The sequence below is a fragment of the Staurois parvus genome, unplaced genomic scaffold (assembly GCF_062004578.1).
Source record: "Staurois parvus isolate SC_StPar_1 unplaced genomic scaffold, SC_StPar_1.0 ptg000564l, whole genome shotgun sequence".
NCBI classification, from domain to species: Eukaryota; Metazoa; Chordata; class Amphibia; order Anura; family Ranidae; genus Staurois; species Staurois parvus.
In genome coordinates this window covers 2,814,933-2,841,818 of record NW_028318360.1, presented here as the reverse complement: position 1 = coordinate 2,841,818, position 26,886 = coordinate 2,814,933, and the positions used below count along the sequence as shown (strand labels likewise).

General features: G+C 46.3%; 1 protein-coding gene and 2 long non-coding RNA genes across 3 annotated transcripts; 1 reads left to right on the top strand and 2 right to left on the bottom strand.

Moving 5' to 3' along the window:
- The first annotated feature begins 935 nt into the window (after positions 1–935).
- On the top strand, positions 936–3,353 carry LOC149450703 (uncharacterized). Its single transcript, XR_016315225.1, has 2 exons — positions 936–1,080; positions 2,852–3,353. It is a non-coding gene; the product is annotated as an uncharacterized LOC149450703 (long non-coding RNA).
- Positions 3,354–4,439: 1,086 nt separating this feature from the next.
- Positions 4,440–10,126, bottom strand: LOC149450702 (vimentin-like). The gene is made up of 3 exons (XM_089691554.1): positions 9,654–10,126; positions 6,435–7,100; positions 4,440–5,036 (listed from the first exon to the last, which is right to left on the bottom strand). Exons 1-3 carry the CDS (start codon positions 10,087–10,089, stop codon positions 5,020–5,022), a joined length of 1,119 nt encoding a protein of 372 aa, XP_089547680.1. The 5' UTR covers positions 10,090–10,126; the 3' UTR covers positions 4,440–5,019.
- Positions 10,127–13,585: 3,459 nt separating this feature from the next.
- LOC149450701 (uncharacterized) lies at positions 13,586–24,847 on the bottom strand. The gene is made up of 3 exons (XR_016315222.1): positions 24,596–24,847; positions 16,261–16,366; positions 13,586–14,028 (listed from the first exon to the last, which is right to left on the bottom strand). It is a non-coding gene; the product is annotated as an uncharacterized LOC149450701 (long non-coding RNA).
- Positions 24,848–26,886: the final 2,039 nt, after the last annotated feature.

Here is a 26,886-nt window from a genome sequence, read left to right as displayed (position 1 = left end):
CCCATGAACAAAGCCTAATCAGAAAAGCTGTAACTATACGATGGTACAGGTCATATGTGACATATTTAGACAGTCAATCTCTGGGCTGGTATGTTACATGTTTCTCTGTTTGTGTCAGGCTGGAATTTGGCAGAAATCAGGGCTGTAATAAGGTAGAACGAAAGAAACTCATTCACAGACACAAGCGGGCACTTAACCACTTGCCTACCGAGCCCCTTCCTGCATAGGCCAATTTTCAGCTTTCAGTGCTGTTGCAATTTGAATGACAATTGCACGGTCATGCAACACTTTACCCATATGAACTTTTTATCAGATTTTCACACAAATAGAGCTTCTTTTGGTGGTATTTAATCGCCACTGTTTTTTTATTTGTTTTACTATAAACAAAGAAAGATCAAAAAATGTGAAAAAAAAGTTTTTCTTTGTTTCTATTATAACATTTTGCAAACAGGTAATTTTTCTCCTTCACTGATGTGCGTTGATGAGGCTGCACTGATGGGCAGCACTGATGGGCACTGATGAGGTGGCATGGATAGGCAGCACTGATAGGCTGCACTGGTGGGCATTGATGAGGAGGCACTGATGATACTGCACTGATATGCAGCACTGATTGGCACTGTTGGGCGGTGCTGACTGGCAGCACTGATGGACAGCACTGACTGGTGACGCTGATGGACAGCACTGACTGGTGGCACTGATGGGCGCAACTGGTAGGTGGGACTGCTGGGCACTGATGGGTGGCACTGCTAGGCACTGATCATCAATTCCCTGATCATCAGTGCAGATGTGCAAAGGCTGCAGATGTGCAAAGTCCACTGCGATTGGCCTTTTACCTCATCATGTGATCAGCTGTGTCCGTAGGACACAGCAATCACGGACAGCGCCGGGTGCGCACTATTGGGGTGTGCGGAGGGCACGTTCTGGGAGGACATCATATGATGCACTCCCAGAACTGGACAACCGTGCTGTTGCCATCTTTTGGCTATAGCGTGGTTGTGAAGTGGTTAAAGGAGCTGTGCGAGAAATCCGAAGGGACAATCAGTTTTCGGCAAGAGTAAAGCTTTCAGAGACCATGGAGAGGTGAGTGAACCAAAACTAATGTCTTCTTTATTTAATATCCATTTATATACAGATTATTCAGAAATATACGTATGGCCCTGCTAACCACTGCTGCAGTCTACAGGAAGCATTGCTTGTAGGGATGCATGCTATGCAGAGTAACATGAAAAGAAAATAAAGCCTTGTCTAGATCAGGGGTTCTTAAATCTGAAGTTTACTTTTAAAAAATCCCTACAACTTTAGCCACAACACTTTACTGTAATGAAGGATGTCTCATGTTGTGCAGGTAGCTGTATCCTGGAGAGATCTTCACTGCAGGGATGCCTGTCCTCGTCCTCTTTCTGAGCTTCCGGTGCTGCACTGGTTAACAGCTTTCCGGGCTTCAGGCAGAATGGTAGTACAGATGGTACGATGGGAACACACCTTCTTCTCCATTGTCCTCCATTTAGAAAAGTTTTTTCATCGACCAGCGATCTATGTAGGTTTTGTGCTGCCCTAGGCAATACGAAAATTGTCCACCCTCCCCCCCACCCCTGCGGAAGAGAGCCTGTGACATTGACCAATAACACCCCTGCCCACCCACCCGAGAGAGCCTACCACTGCCCCCCATGCACCGTCTTCCCCACCCAACGAGAGAGAGAGACACTCACCTTCACAGCTCCGGACATCCTCGGGAATGAAAGTCGGGCTCTGCATATGCCATCAACCAGCCCACAGCCTCTCTTGGATCCCACCTGATCTCCATGTCTCCTTTCTTCAGACCCTTCTTCCAGGGGGCAGCACTGCCCCCCTGAAAAATGCTGCCCTAGGCAAATGCATTGTTTGCCTTGTGGTAAATACGCCCCTGTCATTGACTACACTTCTTGTAACACAATCTGGGAATGGGGGAAAGAATCCTCTGACTGATCAAGCTGGGGTATGGGAATATAGTGCCAGGAAGAGGACAGGCATTGATGATGTGACTAAAGCTGTAGGGATTTTTTTTTAATTACCAATATGCTTCAAAGCTGAAGTTTAGCAATTTTTGGGGGATACAGCGCCAAACACATCTGTTCCTTGTAATGGTGTGTATCCTATGTTCCGCAGGTTGCTGCCGTCATTTAAAATCCTTCCTTCCTGCTACCAGATACTGACCAGAGTGGCTGTGAATGTGTAAGACTCGTGCTGCCCACCTTCCCCCTTCTGCCCCCTCCACCAGTAATAACATAACTCCTACTAATATTGTCCCACAATGCAACACATTCTGTGAATAAACGGTGAGAACCTGTCATTTATCTGCTCTTCCTCCATTCAAAAATCACATTGCACTTTGGGACATATTTTGTGCTTAGACACAGTTAAGTGGTGAGCCATCTCAGACAAATCCACAACACTGTTTGGGACCCATAGAAAAAACACTGGTCTAGATGCATTGTCAAAGTCTTTCTTCAACTGGCTGCAAGGAATCATGAGAATATTATATATGATGAAAGAATTACATAAACAGAAGCTACCTTCTGTGCAAATCACATCAAAACAAGCAGAAGATCCAAAGATGCCGGCTCTATCTTCCCTCCTCCCCCACCGTATTGGTCCTTCAGTAGATGGATATATTGGCCAGGTAAAAGCCTCAGGGGGTATAAGAGAGGTTCAAGACATTCCTATGTCTCTGGATCTACTGATTGTTCTGTTGCTTGGTTGTTGCTTATGTTTTGTTTATGACCACCCTGTCACTGCTCTATCACTGCTTGCATAACTGACCATTTATTGATTTTTAGTTACCATTGCTTAACATCTACATTGCAGTTCTCAGGGATGCGGAGAGGAAGAGGAAGGTAAAGGAACTCTTCAACAGTCTGTCAACACAGGAGGGAGAATGGAAAGCCTTGAAAAGAAGAAAGATGAAGGGGAAGTAACATGGACTTACTGTGCCTATAACATGGAGGGATCTGCAGAAAACATTACCTACTACCTGTCCTTTTATGAGGACAGCTTTTATCTTTTTTCCATTTTATGGAAACCGTGTTTGATATGAAATCTATAATGAATATTACATGTGGACACATGAAGCCATGATTGACTTGTGGATGTGGTCAAGACTTTGTTTACTGTCTGATACTGTACTGGAAAGAAAGTGTAATGGGAATTTCTACATTATGGAATATATCACAATTACAAATATATATATTTCATGTTCTAACATTTGTGTTTGTTTTCTACATGTATTTTCCTACAATCAGCATATTATCATGTCAGGTTCTCTTAGGCTGTGTAGATGTATATAGACAAAATAAATCCTCTTGCGTTGCCAGTAACCACTCTCTGTGTATGAGTTTCAGCAAGCTCCTAATAGTGTTGTTGCCACAGATATATAAAAAAAAATAATCAAAAAAGGTTGATGCTGCGCTACTCAGAAAATATAACTTTATACCAAAAAAAGAAAAGTAAACACCCCACAGGGCACTAAACAAGTAATACTAGTGACACAAGTACACGTCTGATCGAACCTGGTCAACTCCAATGCCACTCCAAATAAAATGACAGTCCCATCTGGTTGGACAAGGTTCCACATCCCAAAGTTGAATAGATAAAAGAATAGAGCAAGATGCATGGTCCACAAGAGAGGATTCCTTTGAAGCATCACAGAGGGGACATCCAAGGATAATACAGCTGAGTGTATTTATTTAAAGCGTGTATGACTCTTTAGGGGTCAGAGCTGGAGGTGAGCGCACATGCTAGCTGGTGGAGGAACACAAGTGGTGTTTTACTGGTGGATTCACAGATTAATGAAGATTTATTGCACATATTGGGACTTTTCAATGAATATTATGTGATATCACTTTGAGCGTTCTGTTGGGTAGTTATATATTTTTATGGCACATTCAACTATTTTGTCACTATTGAACACCATTTTCAGTCATTTTGATAATTTCACAGACTAATTTGCAGATTATTTTCATTAATTCCTTTATTATTCTGGATATCTGTATTGCTCAGTCACCTTTTGCACATTTTTTTACTGGTAGCTGGGTGCTTATGTTTATATTTCAATTTATTGGTATTTTTAGTGTGTTATTTATTTAGATCACTGCAGGTTCATTATGCATATGTGAATATTTATGTTACTATTACGTAATTGTTTAGTGCCCTGTGGGGTGTTCACTATTCATTTTTTTGGTATAAGGTTATATTTTCTGAGTAGTGCAGCATCAACCTTTTTTAATTATTTTTTGTGCAGATGTATAGCTGCAAGTTGGAATAGATGATGGTGCTGCTGGTGAGATATTTGATCCTGAATTTCCAGAACTGCCAGAGGGGTAGGAGGAGGAACCAGGGAAGGCAAAATATAAGTAAATGAATCTACACCTTTAATAGAAAAAAGAAAGTCAAATTATCTCTGATAAGTCACAATGCATACCTATTTTATTTTGGATTAACACAATTATCATGCAAGTTGGAATAGATGATGGTGCTGCTGGTGAGATATTTGATCCTGAATTCCCAGGACTGCAAGTGGGGTAGGAGAAGGGGCCAGGGAAGGCAAAATATAAGCAAATTAATCTACACCTTTAATAGAAAAAAGGTCAAATTATCTGATAAGTCACAATGCATACCTATTTTATTTTGGATTAACACAATTATCATGCATTCTACATAAGTGCATTAACTACAAGCATCAAGGAGAAATCAGAGCTCAGGGGTCAAAATACCTGTATGAAAACCTTCAAACAGGGTCTGCCTTTCACTCAGTCAAACTAAAAAGGTCAGCTTTCCCTGGCACTATGGCATCTTCTATCTGAGGTTTTTCAAACAAATTGTTTTTTTTATTACTGAGAGGTTTCATTTAAAAGGATCAGGTACATGACTTCTGGGGAGAGTGGTGCATACAGGCCCATTCACATGGCAGACGTAGCTTCTGATCCTCTAGGCCTTGTCATGTACTTACTGGTCAGCACCTCTCCCCTCTTGAACTTGACATGTTCATGAGTCTCCTCGGGCTTGCAAAAAAAACAAACAAACAAAAGTTTATGTTGAACTGTGTTCATGGGCATTCAGTATGTGCATTTCTCATAGCTAGCAAGTAGACTTTTGTTATTTTTATCTAACCAGCATTAGAAAAATACCAGCTTGTTAGTTGCAGCTGGGAACACCTCTAATTTAAAAGAACAATAGGTACACCGATTATGCACATGAAAAGTTCTTCTAGACCTTTTTTCCCAATAGTTGTTCGGCACATTAACCACTGTTAAATCTGCAGATAACACTTGTAAAAGCCTTGTTGATATTCTGCATGTGATACATCTGTACAACTTAATGTACTCTATATGATAGGACATAGTCTTGGCACTATGGTATTTGGCCAAATACCCACATTTGTTAGATTTGCCAGTTATTGTGGATGGCTAAACCACTGCAGATCTGGCTGCCAAGAAAACATGTAAAGTAGCCTGATGTGCAGGTATATTCAGATTTGATAGGATAGAAGAGGGTACATGGGGTCCTTAAAGCTGTATTTCAGGTATGGTAAATGTTACATAGTTAAATGGGCACAGCCTAGACCAATGTGACTATGTATGTTCTATGCCTGGCTGATCTCTGTGGAAGCTGGAAGCAACTACAGTGGTAGCTGGAAATCACTGTAGTAGGCAACTCCAACTACAGTGATTGCCAATAGATTCCGGGCCCCATGCTGAGTGGCTGCCCTGCTGCTTACTGAGCACAGGAAATCACCCATTTGTCACAGGTGCTGATCAGAGAACACTTTGTATTTTCTGATTGGACGAGGTGGAAATCGTGAGCAGCCATAAGGAGTGCCGTACTATTCCTTCACATATTGCACATGTGCAGTGTGTACTCTTTCCTGTTGCCTATGATGATCTCAGTGGCTGTGTCAGGAGGGAGTACATACTGGGTATGTGTGGTCTGAAACAACAGGATGGCGGTCCCTTCGTTGGCACTATGGGGTGCTGGTCCCAACAGCTGCTCCGTTTCTACAATAACTTGGGATGGAGCCATCGCAGACTGCTGAGAATTGTAAGTGTCCTTTAAATGCGTTTTTGTAATATATTGTTTAGGCAGAAGGGCAACCCTGGCTGGTAGGTAGGTTTAGCGCACTATGCTGCTATACTCATATGGGACAGCATAGTGTTCTTTTTGGTAAAGCTGAACTTACACGTTAAACATGACATTTTCATAATCTATCCTCAATTAAACAAACGTTTGTTTTTCTTGTGCCATCAACTGTCCCAATATTGTTATTGCTAAAGTAGGGATTAACTTAAAAGTATAAATATGTTGGTTTCATGTACAGCCCTCGGTGTATTTTATCATTGGCTCTTCTAGTAGGTATTGCGTCATACAGTAAACTCAATTACGCTTTCATTCATTGGTTTTACCTTCACTCTCTGGATTAATGCCAAGCCTCTGCTCTTCTCCTTCCAACAGTTTCCTGTAGACTGCAATCTCTGCATCCAACTTGAGCTTGATGTTAAGCAGGTCTTGATAATCTTGTAGGTATCTGGCCAAGTCAGCCTTTGTCTCTAGGAGGCGATCTTCCAGCTGAGCAATGATGTCTTGTAGGGAAGCTACTTCCTCGAAGTGCTTGGCTTGCATGTCATCCAGCAACTTCTCCAAGGCTTCATTGCGTGCTCTCAAAGTATCTATTTGACCCTGCAGCTCAGATTCTTGTGAAGAATACCTGCTAACATCTTCCCTGATGTTCCTGATCTTCTCCTCATTCTTGACCAGCTGCCCTTTTGCGGAACTGAGTTTAGTTTTGTACCATTTCTCTGCCTCTTGAATGTTTTTGTTTGTAGCTTGTTCAATCTCCATACGCAAGGCCTTAAGAGCTGCTGCTAAATCAGGTCGAGAGCTTTCTATCTCCAGGCTCACCTTAGACTCCTGGATTTGATTCATTAGGTCAGCAACTTCTTCATCATGAAGCTTTTTAAGGAACTCAATCTCGTCTATCAGTTGTTCAATTCTTTTTTCCAGCTCCAACTTCTGCACAGTGGCATCATCCACATCTTGACGAAACTCCCTCAAGGTCTTCTCGGCCTCCTCTGATAAAAAGATACAAGATTGATATAATGAATGCCTTTGATTTTCTGAAGTTTACAACTTTTATATTAATCAGTTATCAATAGTGCAGTCACACAAAGCAACCAATCATAATCTATAATTTACTGGCCTGGTTCCAGCTGACTGAATTATCATTGGTTGCTACATTTAAAGTGCATGTCCTGCTAAAACTTCATTACTTCATGAACTTTTTTTCCAAGCAAAATAAAAGAACACATTTGGTTTTCTAAGTATAATTCCCTTATGCAAGTTCCCTTCAGACTGGATGTCAGGACAGTCAGTAGATTTGTAGATATATGTAGCTGACGTTTTATGCAAAGTTCCAACTGTTTCTGAAAAAGTCAAACTTGACCCCACCCTTTCTACCTCTTAAGAGTCCCTATTGGTTAGTGAAGCTTACCCATCTGTAAAAGACAACCTTGACCCACCCTTCCCACCACTCAAGTCCTATTTGGTCAATTAGGTTGTCCATCACATCCTCTGACTAATAGGCAGGCTGAAGAGGTGGAAAGAAGAGCTTGAAGTCAATTTTAATTTTTTTTTAAGAAAATTGTCTTCACCTACCTAGATCACTGACCTTATTGACATGTGGTTTTTATTAATGTTACCTCAGAAAAAGTACTTTTCAGTTAAGTTGCAATTTACACTGCAATTTGAACTGAATGCCATCTTTTTACTATACAGCTCAGAGGTTTCAGTTAGACCAGGGGATCTTCAAATTTTCTAAACAAAGGGTCAATTTACTGTCCTTCAGGCTTTTGGGGGACTGGACTGTGGCCAGTGGAAGTAGAAAATGCCCCAGTATCCGTGAGAGTAAACAATGACCCATCCTTTTTGACATTTTTTTTTTTTAAGAAAGGGCTACATCACATTAGGGCAGCACAGTGGCTAAATGGTCAACACTTCTGCCTGGCAGTACTAGGGATGTTCGAAAACCAACCACGGCACCACCTGCTTGAAGTTTTCATGTTCTCCCTGTGCCTGTGTGGGTTTCTTCAGGGTTCTCGGGTTTCCTCCCACACTCCAAAGACATGTTGGAAGGTTAAATGGAGCCTGACTAAATTGTCCCTAGTATGTGTATGTATGAATATAAGTTAAGGACCTTAGATTGCACACCCCTTTAGGGTTAGGGACTGATGTAAATTGATGGCGCTATATAAGTACCTGTAATAAATAAATAACATACACCAAACAACAATATGTTGTGAGAGGAATAGTGACCCATTGTTGGTGTCTGTGGCAGGAATAGTGCTCCATCACTGGTGTTTGTGGAAGAAATAATGCCCCATCACTGGTGTCGGTGGATGGAATGGTGCCCCACGGGCCCGATGAAGCCAAGCAAAGGGCCACAGTATGGAGGCCACTGAGTTAGAACAAGCCAGCCATAAGGCATGCTACTAATGTCTCTTTCGATGACACTAGTGCTCAGGGAATCTTTTGTCATGTATCAAAATGTTTATGACAAAATATTCTATAAAATTACTCACTCTTAGGTATATAAATCCACAGCAGCAGCTAACACAATTTGTGAGCAACAAATCTTAAATACTAATAAGGAGAAGTGTAGTGCATCCGAACGATAGCACAACAAAGGAAAAAAAAGTCCAGAAGAAAAAAAGTCCACATGAACACCTCAGACGTGTCCAGAAGGTGCGACATGAAGCTGTGATGTCAAAACAGTTCCTTCCACCATCAGCAAGCACATGAAGCCTCTGTCCCAGCAGGTAATGACCTCCATGTGAGTGAGCAGTCAAATATTGTTTATGTTGTACATCACCACATCCATCCACTATGTGCTCGACTCACTGGACAATCTGAGCACCCTCAAAGGCCAACACTCCATTCCACCAATAATGGTTGATAGTTTCCCATAGACATATAAATCATAAAAGGGAAAAGAGGTGACTTATAGTATAGTATAAAAGGAACTTGTATGGAACAAGATAAAACGAGCATATTACAAATATTTTCAAAAATCACCATGAGGAGGTGCTTTTCCCTTTTCTGATTTATATATCTATGGGAAAGGATCAACCATTATTGTTGGAGTGGAATGTTCTCTTGACCTGTGAGTTCAGCACATAGCGGATCGAGATGGATGGATGTGGTGATGTACAACATAAGTGATATTTACCCCACTCTGTCACATGGGGGTCAACACCCGCTGGTAATAGGCTTCATGTGACTGCTGATGGTGGAAAGAGCTGTTTTGACATCTTCAAATCACATCTGAGGTGTTCTGGCTATATTCCTGTGGACTTTTTTCTGGACTTTTAATTTTTTTTATTGTGTTATTGTTTGGAAGCGCTACACCTCTCCTTATATGTTTTAAATGCTTATTGGTAAAATAAAGATTGCATAGATATAACAACAGAAATAAATAACACTTAAAAACACAATAAAAGTGACCCAAAAGTGTTATACTCTCCTTTAAATTTTAACCAGTACAATTCAAACACTGTGTAAAACAAAAGTATAGAAAGCAAAGTTTCATCTCCCATTGTGTTATGACAGCTTTCTGCATGCACCCTCACCTTTCAGAAACAGCTCCTCATCACATTTGGCATTCCATATGTCAATCTCTTCATTTAGGTTTCCTCTTTCAATGTCAGCTGCATTCTTTTCTTTGTTCAGCTTCTCAATCAGTGCTTTGAGTTCCTTGAACTCTTTTTCATATTCATCTGCTATGCCAGGTCCCTTTTCCTTAAGACGCCTAGTCAGTTCTTCAATCTCATCACGCAGAGCCTTGTTCTTCTGCTCCAGAGATCGCACCTTGTCAATGTAACCAGCAAAGCGGTTGTTCAGCTGCTGGAGCTCTTCCTTCTCGTTAGGGCGGTGGATGTGCACCTTAGTGGTGGCCTCAACCTCAGCTTCCAACCCATTCCTCACATTGCTGCCTAAGGTCACCGCGCAACCCTTGGTCCTGCTGGACACGTTCACAGTCTTCTGAGAATAGGATGAACCCTTCATTGTGGACCTTGTCTCTGAATGTGCAGAAGGTGGACTGGAGATAGCATCAGCCAAGCTTATATGTGAGCTTCTGGAATGTGACAGATACTCTACAGCTGTACTCATTTAATGTATAGCCTTCATTAAGCAGATACTTTGTGCACCAGCAAAGTGTTTCTGTTGGGCAGATTGTTCAGTAATCACATTCTCAGAGTTTTACAACTTGGTGCAACATATGTCATATATTATTCCAGTGATATCATGTTTGCTGTGCCTGAGACATGAATTCGGCAGTAAACTGATAATACCACGGTGCTCCCCAGCAACCCCAAACAATACAGAACGGATCAAAATGTCAGGATCTCCCTAATGAAAGATCACCTGTCCTTTAGTAGGATGCAAATAGGTTTTAGCCTTGTTCACACAAGGGAAGTTTACTAAAGCTGGAGCAGCTGTTCATAGTAACTGTAAATACATAAAAGTGAGCGCTCTCAAATCAGCAGCCAATGCCCTAAAGGTGATCACAGCAAACCTTATGAAGTACCAAATAAAATAAAGTGCAGCGCTAGATAAATGGATAATGAAGGTATAAACGAACAATAAAATGTCCTCAAAAAATAGAAGCACAACCCCATTTCCTTCCTGCGTAGAGTCACGGCGGTTAAAATGAATATTTTGCCTAAACTACTTTATCTTTTTAGAGCACTTCCAATTCCGGTCTCGAAAACGTTTTTGGACCACTTTTAGCGGACTATTAACAATTTTATCTGGGGTAATAAGTGTCCACGTTTTGCTTCATCTATTTTGTACCGCTCACAACGGACGGGAGGCCTCGGACTTCCCAATTTTTGGCTATATTACCTCTCGGCTCGTTTTGCGCAACTATCACAATAGGCAACTATTAACTCTCAGATCCCATGGATCAAGTTTGAATCTCAGTCTATACGCCCATTCTATTTACCGGGTATTTTGTGGTCCAAAATTTCCCCTCGATCGCTTACTTTTCATAACTCCATAGTGACCCATTCACTGACACTTTGGTCCAAATACAAATTTAAATTGAATCTGGTCTCTCTTATTCCCCCAGGTGTTTCACTTTTTGGTGATCCTACTTTTGTTGCAGCTTTTTCTTCCCCTCAAACGTTTCGTTGGTGGTATGATCGATCTTTTATCAGATTATCTGATTTTCAAAGAGGAGGATCTTATATTACCTTTGATATGCTACGCGTGCTTTTTGATGTTCCTCTTCGTGAGTACCATCGTTACCGACAGATTAGACATTTTTTTAATTCGCACTTTGGCCTTATACCATCTTCTCCGATTTCCTTTTTTGAACGTATCAGCCAAGACTCTCCTAGGGGTAGGGGTCTTATTTCTGATCTTTATCACCAATCTTTGATCTGTCTTTTTCATACACCCCCTCTATATAGACAAAAATGGGAGGAGGATAGTGGTATCACTTTTTCAGATGAGGATTGGGATTCCATGGTGGATAACATATGAAAGTGCTCTCGATCTCTTTCTGTTCGTGAGACGGCCCTTAAGTTTTTAACCAGATGTTATTATACCCCATCAAGACTACATGTATTGTTCCCACAAATGTCCCCTTTATGTTTCTGGGGCTGTGGCCTCACAGGTACTTTGGTTCATATATTTTGAGATTGCCCGACCATATCTATGATTTGGTGCAAGATATCTGAGGTGGCTACCTCACTGGTGGGTACCCCGGTACGATTGTCTTTACAGACCTGTCTATTGGGGGCTCATATCCCAGGGGTCTCTGATGTTATTATGAGATTGACACATACTATATGTATTGCAACTTTATGGTCTATTGCAGGGGTGGGCAAACTTTTTGACTTGAGGGCCGCAATGGGTTCATATATTGGACCCGGGGGCCGGACCAAGAGTAGATGAATGATGTGTATGTGTCATCCATAGTAAGTATAGTAATATTCCCCCATAGTAAGCATAGTAATTAATCCCCCATAGTAATTCATCCCCCATATAGTAATTCATCCCCCATATAGTAATTCATCCCTCATAGTAATTCATCCCCCATATAGTAATTCATCCCCCCCCTATAGTAATTCATCCCCCCCTATAGTAATTCATTCCCCATATTAATTCATCCCCCATATTAAGTCCCCAAGTCCCCCCTGTGTCAATTCACTTACCTTTGCTCCGCGCGTTCCTCTCGCCGTGTTCCCGCGCCGTTCCGGTCTTCAGGGCGGACTGTGAGAGGAGCCTAGCTCCCCTCACGTTCGTCATGCTGCCCCGCCTACACACATCCTGACAGCCATCCTGACAGTATCACGCTCCGCGGGCCGGATTAAAAGGTCTGCCGGGCCGTATACGGCCCGCGGGCCGTAGTTTGCCCATTGCTGGTCTATTGCCTTACATTGGAGGTCCAATTCTGTACCCTTGGCCTCCGTTTTACACAGAATTGATGCTGTAATGCTCATGGAACGTATTCATTATACCCTACTGGATAAGATGCACTTATTTGATAAAAAATGGGAGTCATGGAGAGATTATAGACATTTATTCCATGATTAACAACATCCCCAATGAAAGTTGACTGGCATATACTGTTGACAGATGCATCATTCAACCTACCTTATTATCTACTGTGGGAACTCGCTTCAACGTGGTAGAGCTTGGAAACACAAACAGCTACTCGCTTTCTTTTTCAGGGCCTTTTTAGCCCACTTTTATTTAAATGAAAATGTCCCATAACATAATGCTTCCCACGCAGGGGTATCCACCAACAAAACAAAGATCCAGCCTCCTGGCTTACACACAGTTCAATGTCTGTCTCCTGCAGACTTCTTCCCAAAATATGGCACTTGCACACCGCTGGCCTCTAGCACACAGCTAGTCTCTAGCAGCCCCTTGCTGCTTTTGGCTCCCACCTCTCCTAGCTGAAGCCCACCTGACTCCTATCTGCCGGGGTGGAGCCCAGAACCCTGGTCCTGACTCTCTCTAAAGGCCTGCACACACCTGTGCAATCAGTCTCCTGGCCATTCCCAAAACCTGGTCCCAGGATTGGAGATTTCATCCCTCCCAGATCTCTTTGAAATCTCCAGGCTCCAGATCCCAAAACAGACCTTACAAACAAAGGAGGAAAGTGAAAAGCCACTTTCCTCCGTATCAAACACTTACCCTGGAGCCCCTCAACCTGCCTTGTTGAGAATCCAGGGTGACAGATCGCCAAACTGTCACACTACGTATTTCATGTACTTGCAAACTACTCTTTTCTATTTCTTCTCTTTCTTACATTAATATACTTTTCTGTATTGTACTTTTCAAAAGTGCCTTGTTTTTGCTGTAAGTATAATTTGAAAATGTACTGTTGTTTTACAGTTTACGTTTGTACAATAAAACCGTTTGTAAACAAAAAAAAAAATAGAAGCACAAATGAACAGTTCATAAAAATTAAGGATAATCCACTTGTTATAGCAGGATACGAGGACAAGTTTGTGGCAGGAACAAATTATAAAAGTGCGCACTCACCGGACGCGCATGGATAATGCGCAGGTAATCAATATCCACCAGGGTCACTTATATAGGCGGAGTAGGTGAGCTTCCATCTAAGGATAGATAATCTTGTCTTGGTGGTGTGTGGCAGAACTGCTAGGTCCAGAGGTGCACAGCCTGGGTACAGGGCTCCCTCCCTCTGGTGGTAGTGGATTGCAATAGGGTATCCTGGAAATTAATTAGCTCCAATAGGAGCCAAAGAACAGGTGCCCATAGTGTAGTATTTTGATGATTTTATTCAGAATATAAGTGCGTAAAACAGGGTAGTATAGCAATCAAAAAACACGGTGGTAAAGAGTAGTACTAACCCCTTAGTTAAGATGGCCGCTGGGCCTCCTCGTGGCTCCAGGCGGCTGTGACATCACGCTATGTTGGCTCCTCCTGGCCGATTTTTGCACCATTACTGGGTTACCCAAAAAACTTTGGAAGAAATCAACAAAAAGCCAAATGCATACTCACAAACATCAAAAGTAAAAGCATGACACGAATGACTGATGGTCAACCAATGTGGTGGGTTCACAACTGCTGGTAGTGTCTGCATGTAGACACGTTTTGGGGATGTGTCCCCTTCCTCAGAGCTCTATTACACCCCCCCCCCTCCATGTTGGTGGTCACTGGCAATGGAAGTCATCTCCACCAACATGAAGTTAACAGTGAAAGTTATCTCTACTCTCTTTCACGCCCGGTTCATTTGAATGGGGTGCACCTTTTCCAAAATGCATCCACAGGGAAACCGCATGATCTTTTTGACCATGTGGTTTCCCTGCGGATCCCGCACACACGGTCGCGCTGCGGGATGAGATGCGTGGGGGTGCCATTCATTCTCTTTCATGGCTTGCAAGAGAAATGTGATGTGGCTGCGGGTGGTTGCTGATGTGGGAACAGGTGCGATTCCTGCACCCTCAACCAGCCCACAACCTGCGTATAGTATGAACTAGGCCTCTGATCAGCGTTCTCAGCCAGTGGCTGCGAGTGCTGACCGTGTGTTCTGGCGGGGGCATCCCCTTGTCAGAACACAATAGCTCGGCGGGGAGATTGCTGTACTAAAATCACACGGTTAGTATAGAGACCTCCATGCAAGCGCCTCGGTTTTTTTTCATTCAACCCGTTTGGCTGAACAAAAAAATCTTACCGCTTGTACCAGGTACCAGTTGTAGCATCTTTCCCCATCTCTTCCTGTTCTGGTGATTCTATACAGACAGCAATATAAACCTGATGGGATCTACCCCTTACCACCATCCAAATCTTAGATCAAATGTTTTGGCTTTAGATAGACTTTAAGGGCTCATTCACACCAACCGCCATGGGATTTGCTCTGGATAACATGCATGCTGCTGATGTGTTGTAAGGGGTGGCGTGATGCATTGTTATGAAACATCACACTGTTCTCCTGTTCTTTATTGAGATGCCACAATGTCATACAAATGTCATGTTTACACAGCTTTATGCACCACAGTGAGTTGTGACATGTGGCGAGGTGAGTTGCGACATGTGGCGAGGTGAGTTGTGGCATGTGGCGAGGTGCGTTGTGGCATGTGGCGAGGTGAGTTGTGGCATGTGGCGAGGTGCGTTGTGGCATGTGGCGAGGTGCGTTGTGGCATGTGGCGAGGTGAGTTGTGGCATGTGGCGAGGTGCGTTGTGGCATGTGGCGAGGTGCGTTGTGGCATGTGGTGAGGTGCGTTGTGACATGTGGTGAGGTGTGTTGTGGCATGTGGTGCATTGTGGCATGTGGCGAGGTGCGTTGTGACATGTGGCGAGGTGCGTTGCGACATGTGGGGAGGTGCGTTGTGGCATGTGGCGAGGTGAGTTGTGACATGTGGCGAGGTGTGTTGTGGCATGTGGCGAGGTGCGTTGTGACATGTGGTGAGGTGAGTTGTGACATGTGGTGAGGTGTGTTGTGGCATGTGGCGAGGTGCGTTGTGACATGTGGTGAGGTGCGTTGTGACATGTGGTGAGGTGCGTTGTGGCATGTGGTGAGGTGAGTTGTGACATGTGGTGAGGTGTTTTGTGGCATGTGGTGAGTTGTGACATGTGGTGAGGTGAGTTGTGACATGTGGTGAGGTGAGTTGTGACATGTGGTGAGGTGAGTTGTGACATGTGGTGAGGTGTGTTGTGGCATGTGGCGAGGTGCGTTGTGACATGTGGTGAGGTGCATTGTGGCATGTGGGGAGGTGTGTTGTGGCATGTGGTGAGGTGAGTTGTGACATGTGGTGAGGTGAGTTGTGACATGTGGTGAGGTGTTTTGTGGCATGTGGTGAGTTGTGACATGTGGTGAGGTGAGTTGTGACATGTGGTGAGGTGAGTTGTGACATGTGGTGAGGTGTTTTGTGGCATGTGGTGAGTTGTGACATGTGGTGAGGTGAGTTGTGACATGTGGCGAGGTGCGTTGCGATATGTGGGGAAGTGCGTTGTGACCATACCACATGCACGGTGTGAACAGAACACATAGAAAACAATTGTGCTTTAAAGATCTCTTGCTGTGTCATCCTATGCAGATCAAGGCAGCTCAGTGGACACGCTCCTAGGTTCAACACATGTACATAGATGTGCTTTTTATGTGTGCTTTACATGCATTGTGTCAGGCTACCCATTCAACCCATTGCATATAAATTGCAATAAAAGGCGCATGCACCTTTTTTAAAAGGACCTTACCAAAACGCATAGTTGTAAGTCACCATGCATTGTGGGACACTAAAATGTCCATGTGTTCACCGGGAGCGTTGGGGTGCCATTAAGAATGATCAGTACTGCAGTGCTCCTGCAATAAAAAGACGTGTTTATGTGTGCTAAGTGAACGCTCAATTTCATACACATGCTTGCGAAACACAAATGTAAACGGGGTCTATTATTATTATTATACAGTATTTATAAAGCGCCAATAGTTCGCTCAGCGCTGTACATTACAAAGGGGGACAGAACATGTGACAGAACAATACCAATACAATGCAAAACATGAGGGGATTGAGGACCCTGCTCTTTGGAGCTTACAATCTAGGAGGGGGGGGATAGTGGTACAGGAGGAGATAGCTGTGGGGGATGGAGTGGTAGGAGGAGTGGAGGAGGTCGGCAGGTTTAGCAGGGGGTGGGGTAGGCTTCCCTGAAGAGGTGGGTTCCCTGAAGGAGAGGAGAGTAGGTGATAATCTGATGGGTTGGGGCAGGGAGTTCCAGAGGATGGGTGACACCCTGGAGAAGTCCTGGAGGCGGGCATGGGAGGAGGAGACCAGGGAACTAGAGAGAAGGAGGTCTTGTGAGGAGCGGAGTGTGCGTGTTGGGCGGTACTTGGATATTAGGTCAGTGATGTAGTTCGGGGCAGTATGGTGGACAGCTTTGTACGTCAGCGTTAGGATTTTGAATTTGATTGGGACTGTAGAATCAATCACATCCCAATACACCTGCTATATAAACACACATTTTTGGTGGGCTGCATGGACACACATGATTTTGTATGTTTCTGTGGCGCACACATGTGAATGAGAAGTAATGAATCAGGATGTAGATGTCTCCATCCAGTTGGGGCCACCTGGTATGATGTTCGGCCCTCCAACCATAACTCCAGACCCACTGACAATCTGTGGGCACACTTATGCTGGCAGTGTCCTCTGAAGAGTGATCCGTGGTAGGCATTTGACAGGCGATGAGAGGGTGACATCATTGCCTATTTTAACCTCTTGCCGCCCACGTTATGGCTAAGACAATGGTTTTAATGCCCACATGCTGCACATACAGTCAGGTCCATAAATATTGGGACATCGACACAATTCTAACATTTTTGGCTCTATACACCACCACAATGGATTTGAAATGAAATGAACAAGATGTGCTTTAACTGCAGACTGTCAGCTTTAATTTGAGGGTATTTACATCCAAATCAGGTGAACGGTGTAGGAATTACAACAGTTTGCATATGTGCCTCCCACTTATTAAGGGACCAAAAGTAATGGGACAATTGGCTTCTCAGCCGTTCCATGGCCAGGTGTGTGTTATTTCCTCATTATCCCAATTACAATGAGCAGATAAAAGGTCCAGAGTTAATTTCAAGTGTGCTATTTGCATTTGGAATCTGTTGCTGTCAACTCTCAAGATGAGATCCAAAGAGCTGTCACTATCCGTGAAGCAAGCCATCATTAGGCTGAAAATACAAAACAAACCCATCAGAGAGATAGCAAAAACATTAGGCGTGGCCAAAACAACTGTTTGGAACATTCTTAAAAAGAAGGAACGCACCGTGAGCTCAGCAACACCAAAAGACCCGGAAGACCACGGAAAACAACTGTGGTGGATGACCAAAGAATTCTTTCCCTGGTGAAGAAAACACCCTTCACAACAGTTGGCCAGATCAAGAACACTCTCCAGGAGGTGGGTGTATGTGTGTCAAAGTCAACAATCAAGAGAAGACTTCACCAGAGTGAATACAGAGGGTTCACCACAAGATGTAAACCATTGGTGAGCCTCAAAAACAGGAAGGCCAGATTAGAGTTTGCCAAACGACATCTAAAAAAGCCTTCACAGTTCTGGAACAACATCCTATGGACAGATGAGACCAAGATCAACTTGTACCAGAGTGATGGGAAGAGAAGAGTATGGAGAAGGAAAGGAACTGCTCATGATCCTAAGCATACCACCTCATCAGTGAAGCATGGTGGTGGTAGTGTCATGGCGTGGGCATGTATGGCTGCCAATGGAACTGGTTCTCTTGTATTTATTGATGATGTGACTGCTGACAAAAGCAGCAGGATGAATTGTGAAGTGTTTCAGGCAATATTATCTGCTCATATTCAGCCAAATGCTTCACAACTCATTGGACGCCGCTTCACAGTGCAGATGGACAATGACCCAAAGCAGACTGCAAAAGCAACCAAAGAGTTTTTTAAGGGAAAGAAGTGGAATATTATGCAATGGCCAAGTCAATCACCTGACCTGAATCCGATTGAGCATGCATTTCACTTGCTGAAGACAAAACTGAAGGGAAAATGCCCCAAGAACAAGCAGGAACTGAAGACAGTTGCAGTAGAGGCCTGGCAGAGCATCACCAGGGATGACACCCAGCGTCTGGTGATGTCTATGCGTTCCAGACTTCAGGCTGTAATTGACTGCAAAGGATTTGCAACCAAGTATTAAAAAGTGAAAGTTTGATTTATGATTATTATTCTGTCCCATTACTTTTGGTCCCTTAACAAGTGGGAGGCACATATGCAAACTGTTGTAATTCCTACACCGTTCACCTGATTTGGATGTAAATAACCTCAAATTAAAGCTGACAGTCTGCAGTTAAAGCACATCTTATTCGTTTCATTTCAAATCCATTGTGGTGGTGTATAGAGCCAAAAATGTTAGAATTGTGTCGATGTCCCAATATTTATGGACCTGACTGTACGTGTCCACTGGCAGTAGAGGTTTCTGTGCAGAGAGCGTGCTCACTGCATGCTTCCAGCACAGTGACTGAGCTGTCTCAGCAGGCTCCTGGTCTCTATGAATGACTGGGAGCTGTCAGTCATGTGACCACTGTGACAGCCAATCACAGTTGTCACGTGATCGGGCCAGACCCAGAGTTCGTAGTAGTAGTTGGTGTTCCTTTCTCGGGAAGGGGTTAACCTCTAAAAACTTGCATTATTGGGGTGCGACCATGTGGCCCTATGTACAAATGCAACAAGAGGGATCATTTTTGCTGTGCCATGATGCAGAGCATGCGTGCACCTCCATCCACTACCTTTACAGCTTAGCTGCTTCCCGACCGTGCTAAAGATGGATACAACACGGCTGTCCAGTTCTGGGACAGCATCCATGGACATCCTCCCAGAACCATACCTCCCGACTGTCCCTGATTTCGAGGGACTGTCCCTGATTTGGAACAAAGTCCCTCTGTCCCTCTCGTTTGTCCCTCATTTTGATCTGATCTATATAGCTGTATATAAAATGAACTATTTATCTTTCAAAAAGTGTTTCCCAGTGATAAACCTTTCATCCAATTTTTAAATATTTGCATTGTAAATGTCAAAAGCCAGTATAAAGGAATAGTAGCAGTAAAAAAAAAAAAGCACTTGTGGGTTTAACTAAGCTTTTATTCGGTATAACGTTCCTTCTGCAGTGTGTCCTGTGCCTACATGCATTTGCTAATAGGTGGCCATCGTTCCCATCTCAAAAAGATGGGAGGTATGCAGAACCACGCCCCCCCCCCTGGGGAGCATACTCGGGGAGCTCTGTGACTGATGTGTTCTTCGGAAACAGCTGAGCACAGATTGTGGTAAAGGGCCAATCACAGCTGATCACAGTGTACAGACTTGCCGGTTATCAGCAGTCCTTTCCTCACACACTGTCACAGCGCAGGGAGAGCCGGCAACCGGCAATTCACACAGGGGACTTTACACTGATAATTAGGGCACTGATGATGATCAGAGCAGCCTCATCAGTGTCCATCAGTGGTGCTACCTATCAGTGCAGCCTCATCAGGGCCCATCACTGCCGTCTCATCAGGACCCATCACTGCCGTCTCATCAGGGCCCATCACTGCCGTCTCATCAGGACCCATCACTGCCGTCTCATCAGGGCCCATCACTGCCGTCTCATCAGGACCCATCACTGCCGTCTCATCAGGACCCATCACTGCCGTCTCATCAGAGCCTATTAGTACAGCCTCATCAGGGCCCATCATAGCTGCCTATCAGTGCAGCCTCATCAGTGCTACCGATCAGTGTAGTCTCATCATAGCTGCCTATCAGTGCAACCGATCAGTGCTGTCTCATCATGGCCCATCATAGCTGCCTATCAAATGCAGCTGAATAGGGCCAATCAGAGCCGCCTTTGTCAGGGCCCATCATAGCTACCTATCAGTGCCGCCTCATCAGGGCCCATTATAGCTGCCTATCAGTGCTACCAATCAGTGCAGCCTCATCAGGGCCTCCTCATCAGTGCAACCTCATCAGTGCTACCGATCAGGCCCTCCTCATCAGTGCGACCGATCAGTGCAGCCTCATCAGTGCGACCGATCAGTGCAGCCTCATCAGGGCCTCCTCATCAGTGCAGCCTCATCAGTGCGACCGATCAGTGCAGCCTCATCAGGGCCTCCTCATCAATGCTACCGATCAGTGCAGCCTCATCAGGGCCTCCTCATCAGTGCGACCGATCAGTGCAGCCTCATCAGTACTCATCAGTGAAGGAGAAAATATACTTATTTGCAAAAGTTTATAGCAGAATATAATAAAAAAAAATTTTTTTAAAACGTTTTTGTCTTTTTTCGTTTGTTTAGCAAAAAAAACCAAAACAGTGGTGATTACATACCAGCAAAAAGAAAGCTGTTTAAAAAAAATGATAAAAATGTTGTCTGGGTACAGTGTTGCATGACTGCACAATTGTCATTCAAAGTGTGACAGCGCTGACAATTGACCTGGGCAGGGTGGGGGTGGAAGTGCCTGGTATTGAGGTGGTTAAGGGAAAGTGGTTGGGGGGCTTTAAAAATGCAGCTCAAATGCACGTTTTTATCCCCTTCTCCCTGCAAATGCTACTCATTCACTGTTTTGTTTGTATTTTTTATCGTTTGACTTTCAGCCTTGGTTCACACTGATGCGGACCGATTTCCGCACATCGTGATCGCACCCCGTTCACGCAAACCGCTGAAGATGTGTAGTTTACGTTTACAACACCACGGTTCCCAAAACGTGGTGCAATGTGCAGAATCGGATTGCACAGGTGTGAACACACATGCGATCCAATTCTGGTATGGGAAAAAAAAGGGTCCTGCACTATTTTGGTGCGGTTTCAGCAATGCAAAATGTATGGCTCAAACTGCACCGCACATAAATGACATGAGATTTGCAGGAATGCGGTGCGGTTCCTGTGCTAATCACGTGACATGCAGCACCGCATCAGTGTGAACCCGGCTTAAGTTGCAAAATCAATGTATGATGATGTTCTCCATGTCACTCCTGAATGCTTTGCCTCCTATAGACTCCCAGATTCTTCCTTCTCACGCTTCTTTCCAGCTCCGCTGAGGACTTTCCAAATCCTAAAAACACAATAGAAGGCCAGGACCCACCCAAACCAGAAATGTCATTTGATGGTGGCGCTGTTCGTTAAAGCAGAAATACGGGCAAAACATTTTCTTCTTTCTACCTTGGATGAAGTAAGGGAGGGTTATGACCCAATAGGTTTTTTTTGCCATGTGTGTCCCTTTGGGTAGATTCCCCTCCACTTCCTGTCCTATAGCTGAAATAGGAAGTGAGAGGAAATCCCTCTGAAGGCAGTGGTCACTAGTAATAAATTTGGGAGTGTTTGGATCTCAGTCTGAACCCAGATGAGTAATCCCTCCAGATAGCTGGCACTGTACTGGGCCAATCATAAGCTGCTGTGTCACTGTACTGGGCCAATCATAAGCTACTGTGTCACTGTACCGGGCCAATCATAAGCTGCTGTGACACTGTACCGGGCCAATCATAAGCTGCTGTGTCACTGTACTGGGCCAATCATAAGCTACTGTGTCACTGTACCGGGCCAATCATAAGCTGCTGTGACACTGTACTGAGCCAATCATAAGCTACTGTGACATTATCCACTCCGCAGAGGTAAGGAATGCCCTGGCTGCAGATGATTGGCTGAGTAGAATGACAGCTTCCTGGTGGGTTTGTTTACCTGGGTTTGGACCAGGATCCAAACTCACCTGAGTTCATCACAACCAGAGCCAGTGTCCCCAATGATGGTTTTCCCACCTATTCCTGTTCTGGTGACAACCTCAAATATAGGATTTCCTTTCAGTCCCACTCAGCAAGACAAATAGGAAGCAAGAATCTCCCCATGGGCTTGTTGTGTGACTGTGGGGTGGTAAAACCCTGTGGATGGGCTGCATTTTTACTGCCTTTCAACAGCTCCCCCCTTTTGCTGCAGTGGCCAAGGGGGGCTGCGGCAGAGATGATACCTCCTGTGGGTGGCACTGCCTGCTGATCATGATCCATTCAATTGAATGGGGCTATCCTGCAACGTGTGCAGCTGTCTGGTGTTTAGGGGGTTACAGCAGGTAGCAAGGAAGCAATACCACACCTCCTCAGCGCCTGCCAAATGCCCACCGAAGATCGATCTTCAGAGAGCAATGCGGGTCCAAACAAGGTCTAATGCCGGCCATAGACGGTTGGAAAATCTGCCGATTTTTCAGACGAAAGAAAAATCGTCTGATTTTCGTACTGTTAGTGGGTTAATTGGTTGGCCAGTTTTCGGGTTTTTTGCACTTTGAGATTATCGGTCATGCTGGAAAATTTGCGGCCGATTTGGAAAAATGGCCGATTTTCCCAGCAATGATGGCCAAATCAGACGATCGTTTTACCGATAAAAAATTTGAACGAGCCATGACCTGCAAGGAACAGAAGTTTGGCTGTTATATGGGGTGAACTTTATGATTTAGTCGGCCGATGTTTAGAATCGTTGGTGGTAATGTCGGCTTAACGAACGACCGATTTTTCGTTTATCATTCAAAAAATTGGCCGATGTTCGACCCCTCTATGGCCTGCATAAGGGCTTGTTTAGACCCGCTTTGACATTGTAGATACTGTGGACGCCCATTACCGCATTAGTATGTTATTTATGCACATTTGTAGCGCTTGCGTTGTGTTAAATAATGCTTTCCAGACGCCTCCTCTGTGCTGGATTTCTATGGTATGGATTCTTGTCCTGTCTCCTCAGCTTGTAAAGCTTTCTAAACGCACCTCAAACACGCTAAAACCGCCACAGGTGCGTTTGCGAGGCGTTCGCAGTGTGCTTCCATTGACATGAACTGAGATATTTGGGGAGCGGTAAAGCTGAACGTTACACGTCCGATCAAATTTGATGCAAGTGTATCTACCATGTGAACAGTCCACTGCGGAGCACGACTGACACAGCGCATTGACAGGCGTGCCACTCGGAAATCGCTGCTTTTGATGCTGTCGTAAACGTATTGTAAGGCCCCGTTCTCACCATGCGTAGCGGGAACTCCTCCTCCAGATTATAACAGTGCGATTGTCACACAGAAATGTATGTTGTACACAGGGACGCTCCTTCACTTCAATGGGCTGCCCTGTTATTGTCGCTCCAAAGAAGCTCAGGGAGCAGATTTTGGGCCGGAGACGGGAGAGATTTTACATTTTGCTTGGGATCTCGCTGGGGATCTCATGCATTTTGTTGCAGGACAATCAGAGCAGAATGGGGCCACGTTTAGGGTAACATTAGGATGAATGGCACCTGAATGCGTTTGGTGTGATTTGGAATCGCAGGCAGAATCAGGATTCCACATCACCCAGATGTGAGAGGGATCAGCGCACGGACAGCAAGAAAAGCCTGACATGGGTTCTAATATCACTCCATTCCAACCAACACCAAACAAGAACTGCCTATAGTTCTGCTCTGGGGACACCAGTGAGGTGACCTCCCATGTACCTTACGGATGGGGTGAGGTGGGAGATGGGGACAGAGGGGAGTCATGGCTCAGTGAGTATACTGACCTCCCATGTACTGTACGGATGGGGTGAGGCGGGAGATGGGGACAGAGGGGAGTTATGGTTCAGTGAGGAGTATACTGACCTCCCATGTACCCTACGGATGGGGTGAGGTGGGAGATGGGGACAGAGGGGAGTCGTGGCTCAGTGAGTATACTGACCTCCCATGTACCCTACAGATGGGGTGAGGTGGGAGATGGGGACAGAGGAGAGTCAAGGCTCAGTGAGTATACTGACCTCCCATGTACCGTGCAGATGGGGTGAGGTGGGAGTTGGGGACAGAGGGGAGTCATGGCTCAGTGAGTATACTGACCTCCCATGTACCCTACGGATGCGGTGAGGTGGGAAATGGGGACAGAGGGGAGTCATGCCTGTGAGGAATAGACCGACCTCCCACGTAGTCACAGCTCAGTGAGACCGACCTCCCACGTAGTCATGGATCAGTGAGGAGTACACTGACCTCCCACGTAGTCATGGCTCAGTGAGGAGTAGACTGACCTCCCATGTACTCATGGCTCAGTGAGTAGACTGACCTCCCATGTAGTCACCGTTCAGTGAGGCCTCTGAGGGGAGGATGGAGCCGGGTGATGGCGGGGAGGAGGATCGGGAGGAGGAGGAGTGGATGGGGGAGGACTCCATACAGAGATCACACGGCGGCCAGGAAGTGGGGTGAGTGTGGGATATGATGGGTGTCTGGGGTCACCGTCACTCCGGGATAGACTCTGGCCGCCATTACTGATCAGTATGGGGAGGGGCCGCCCCGGACGTGTAGACTGACGGGGATGTCTCAGGTATGGGGGCCATCCAGTAGGGGGAGGTGCATGCTGGGAATGGGGTGTCTGTGCCGTGTAGTGTATGGAAGGCGCGATGAGGTGAGTAGAGGAGGGAAGGCGCTGCGGGCTGACAGTGTCAGGGAGAGCTTGAGGAAGACTTTCTGGTGACACCTGGTGCTGTGCGTCGTCCCGGGGTCTCTGCTGCTCTGCGTCACTGCAGGTTCCCTGGTGCTGTGCGTCTTCCCGGGGTCCTTGGTGCTGTGCGTGGTCCCGGGGTCCCTGGTACTGTGCATCACCGCAGGTTCCCTGGTGCTGTGCGTCGTTCCGGGGTCCCTGGTGCTCTGTGTTGACCCCGGTGCTGTGCGTCATCCCGGGGTCCCTGGTGCTGTGTGTCGTCCCGGGGTCCCTGGTGCTCTGCGTCGTCCCGGGGTCCCTGGTGCTCTGCGTCGTCCCGGGGTCCCTGGTGCTCTGCGTCGTCCCGGGGTCCCTGCTGCTCTGCGTCGTCCCTGGTGCTGTGCTTTGTCCCGGGGTCTCTGCTGCTCTGTGTCACTGCAGGTTCCCTGGTGCTGTGCGTGTTCCCGGGGTCCCTGGTACTGTGCATCACCGCAGGTTCCCTGGTGCTGTGCATCGTTCCGGGGTCCCTGGTGCTCTGTGTTGACCCCGGTGCTGTGCGTCATCCCGGGGTCCCTGGTGCTGTGTGTCGTCCCGGGGTCTCTGCTGCTCTGCGTCACTGCAGGTTCCCTGGTGCTGTGCGTCTTCCCGGGGTCCCTGGTGCTGTGCATCGTTCTGGGGTCCCTGGTGCTGTGCGTGGTCCCGGGGTCCCTGGTACTGTGCATCACCGCAGGTTCCCTGGTGCTGTGCGTCGTTCCGGGGTCCCTGGTGCTCTGTGTTGACCCCGGTGCTCTGCGTCGTCCCGGGGTCCCTGGTGCTCTGCGTCGTCCCGGGGTCCTTGGTGCTCTGCGTCGTCCCGGGGTCCCTGGTGCTCTGCGTCGTCCCGGGGTCCCTGCTGCTCTGCGTCGTCCCTGGTGCTGTGCTTTGTCCCGGGGTCTCTGCTGCTCTGTGTCACTGCAGGTTCCCTGGTGCTGTGCGTCTTCCCGGGGTCCCTGGTGCTGTGCGTCTTCCCGGGGTCCCTGGTGCTGTGCATCGTTCTGGGGTCCCTGGTGCTGTGCGTGGTCCCGGGGTCCCTGGTACTGTGCATCACCGCATGTTCCCTGGTGCTGTGCATCGTTCCGGGGTCCCTGGTGCTCTGTGTTGACCCCGGTGCTGTGCGTCGTCCCGGGGTCCCTGGTGCTGTGTGTCGTCCCGGGGTCCCTGGTGCTCTGCGTCGTCGCGGGGTCTCTGCTGCTCTGCGTCGTCCCGGGGTCCCTGCTGCTCTGCGTCGTCCCTGGTGCTGTGCTTTGTCCCTGGTGCTGTGCGTCATCCCGGGGCCTCTGCTGCTCTGTGTCGTCCCGGGGTCCCTGGTGCTGTGCGTCGTCCCGAGGTCTATGCTGCTTTGTGTCACCGCAGGTTCCCTGGTGCTGTGCGTCCCCCTGGGGTCCCTGGTGCTGTGTGTCGCCCCGGGGTCTCTGCTCTGTGTTGTCCCGGGGTCCCTGGTGCTGTGCATCGTCCCGAGGTCTCTGCTTTTCTGTGTCGTCCCAGGGTTCCTGGTGCTGTGCATCGTCCCGCGGTCTCTGCTGCTATGTGTCCTCCCATGGTCCCTGGTGCTGTGCGTTGCCCTGGGGTCTCTGCTGCTCTGTGTCGCCCCGGGGTCCCTGGTGCATTTGATCACCCGCATGTGTACGCAACCAGAAGAAGTGGTGCCACCTTTTCCGGCATTGAGCTTCCTGTGTTTTGGCACATTTGTCCCATAATAAAACACGCATGTGAGGTGCCTCTGACAAATAATGGCAGCACCAGCACGACACGTGTTGTTCACATGTTCCAGGAATGTGTGCTTCTGCGCACAATAACGGACTGCACACATGTGACTTGGCCTTGGTCACATGTGGCAGTTAGCTGAATGCCCCATACAGGGCCGTCTTTTAGTGACTAGGTGATGTGTGCACCCCCCA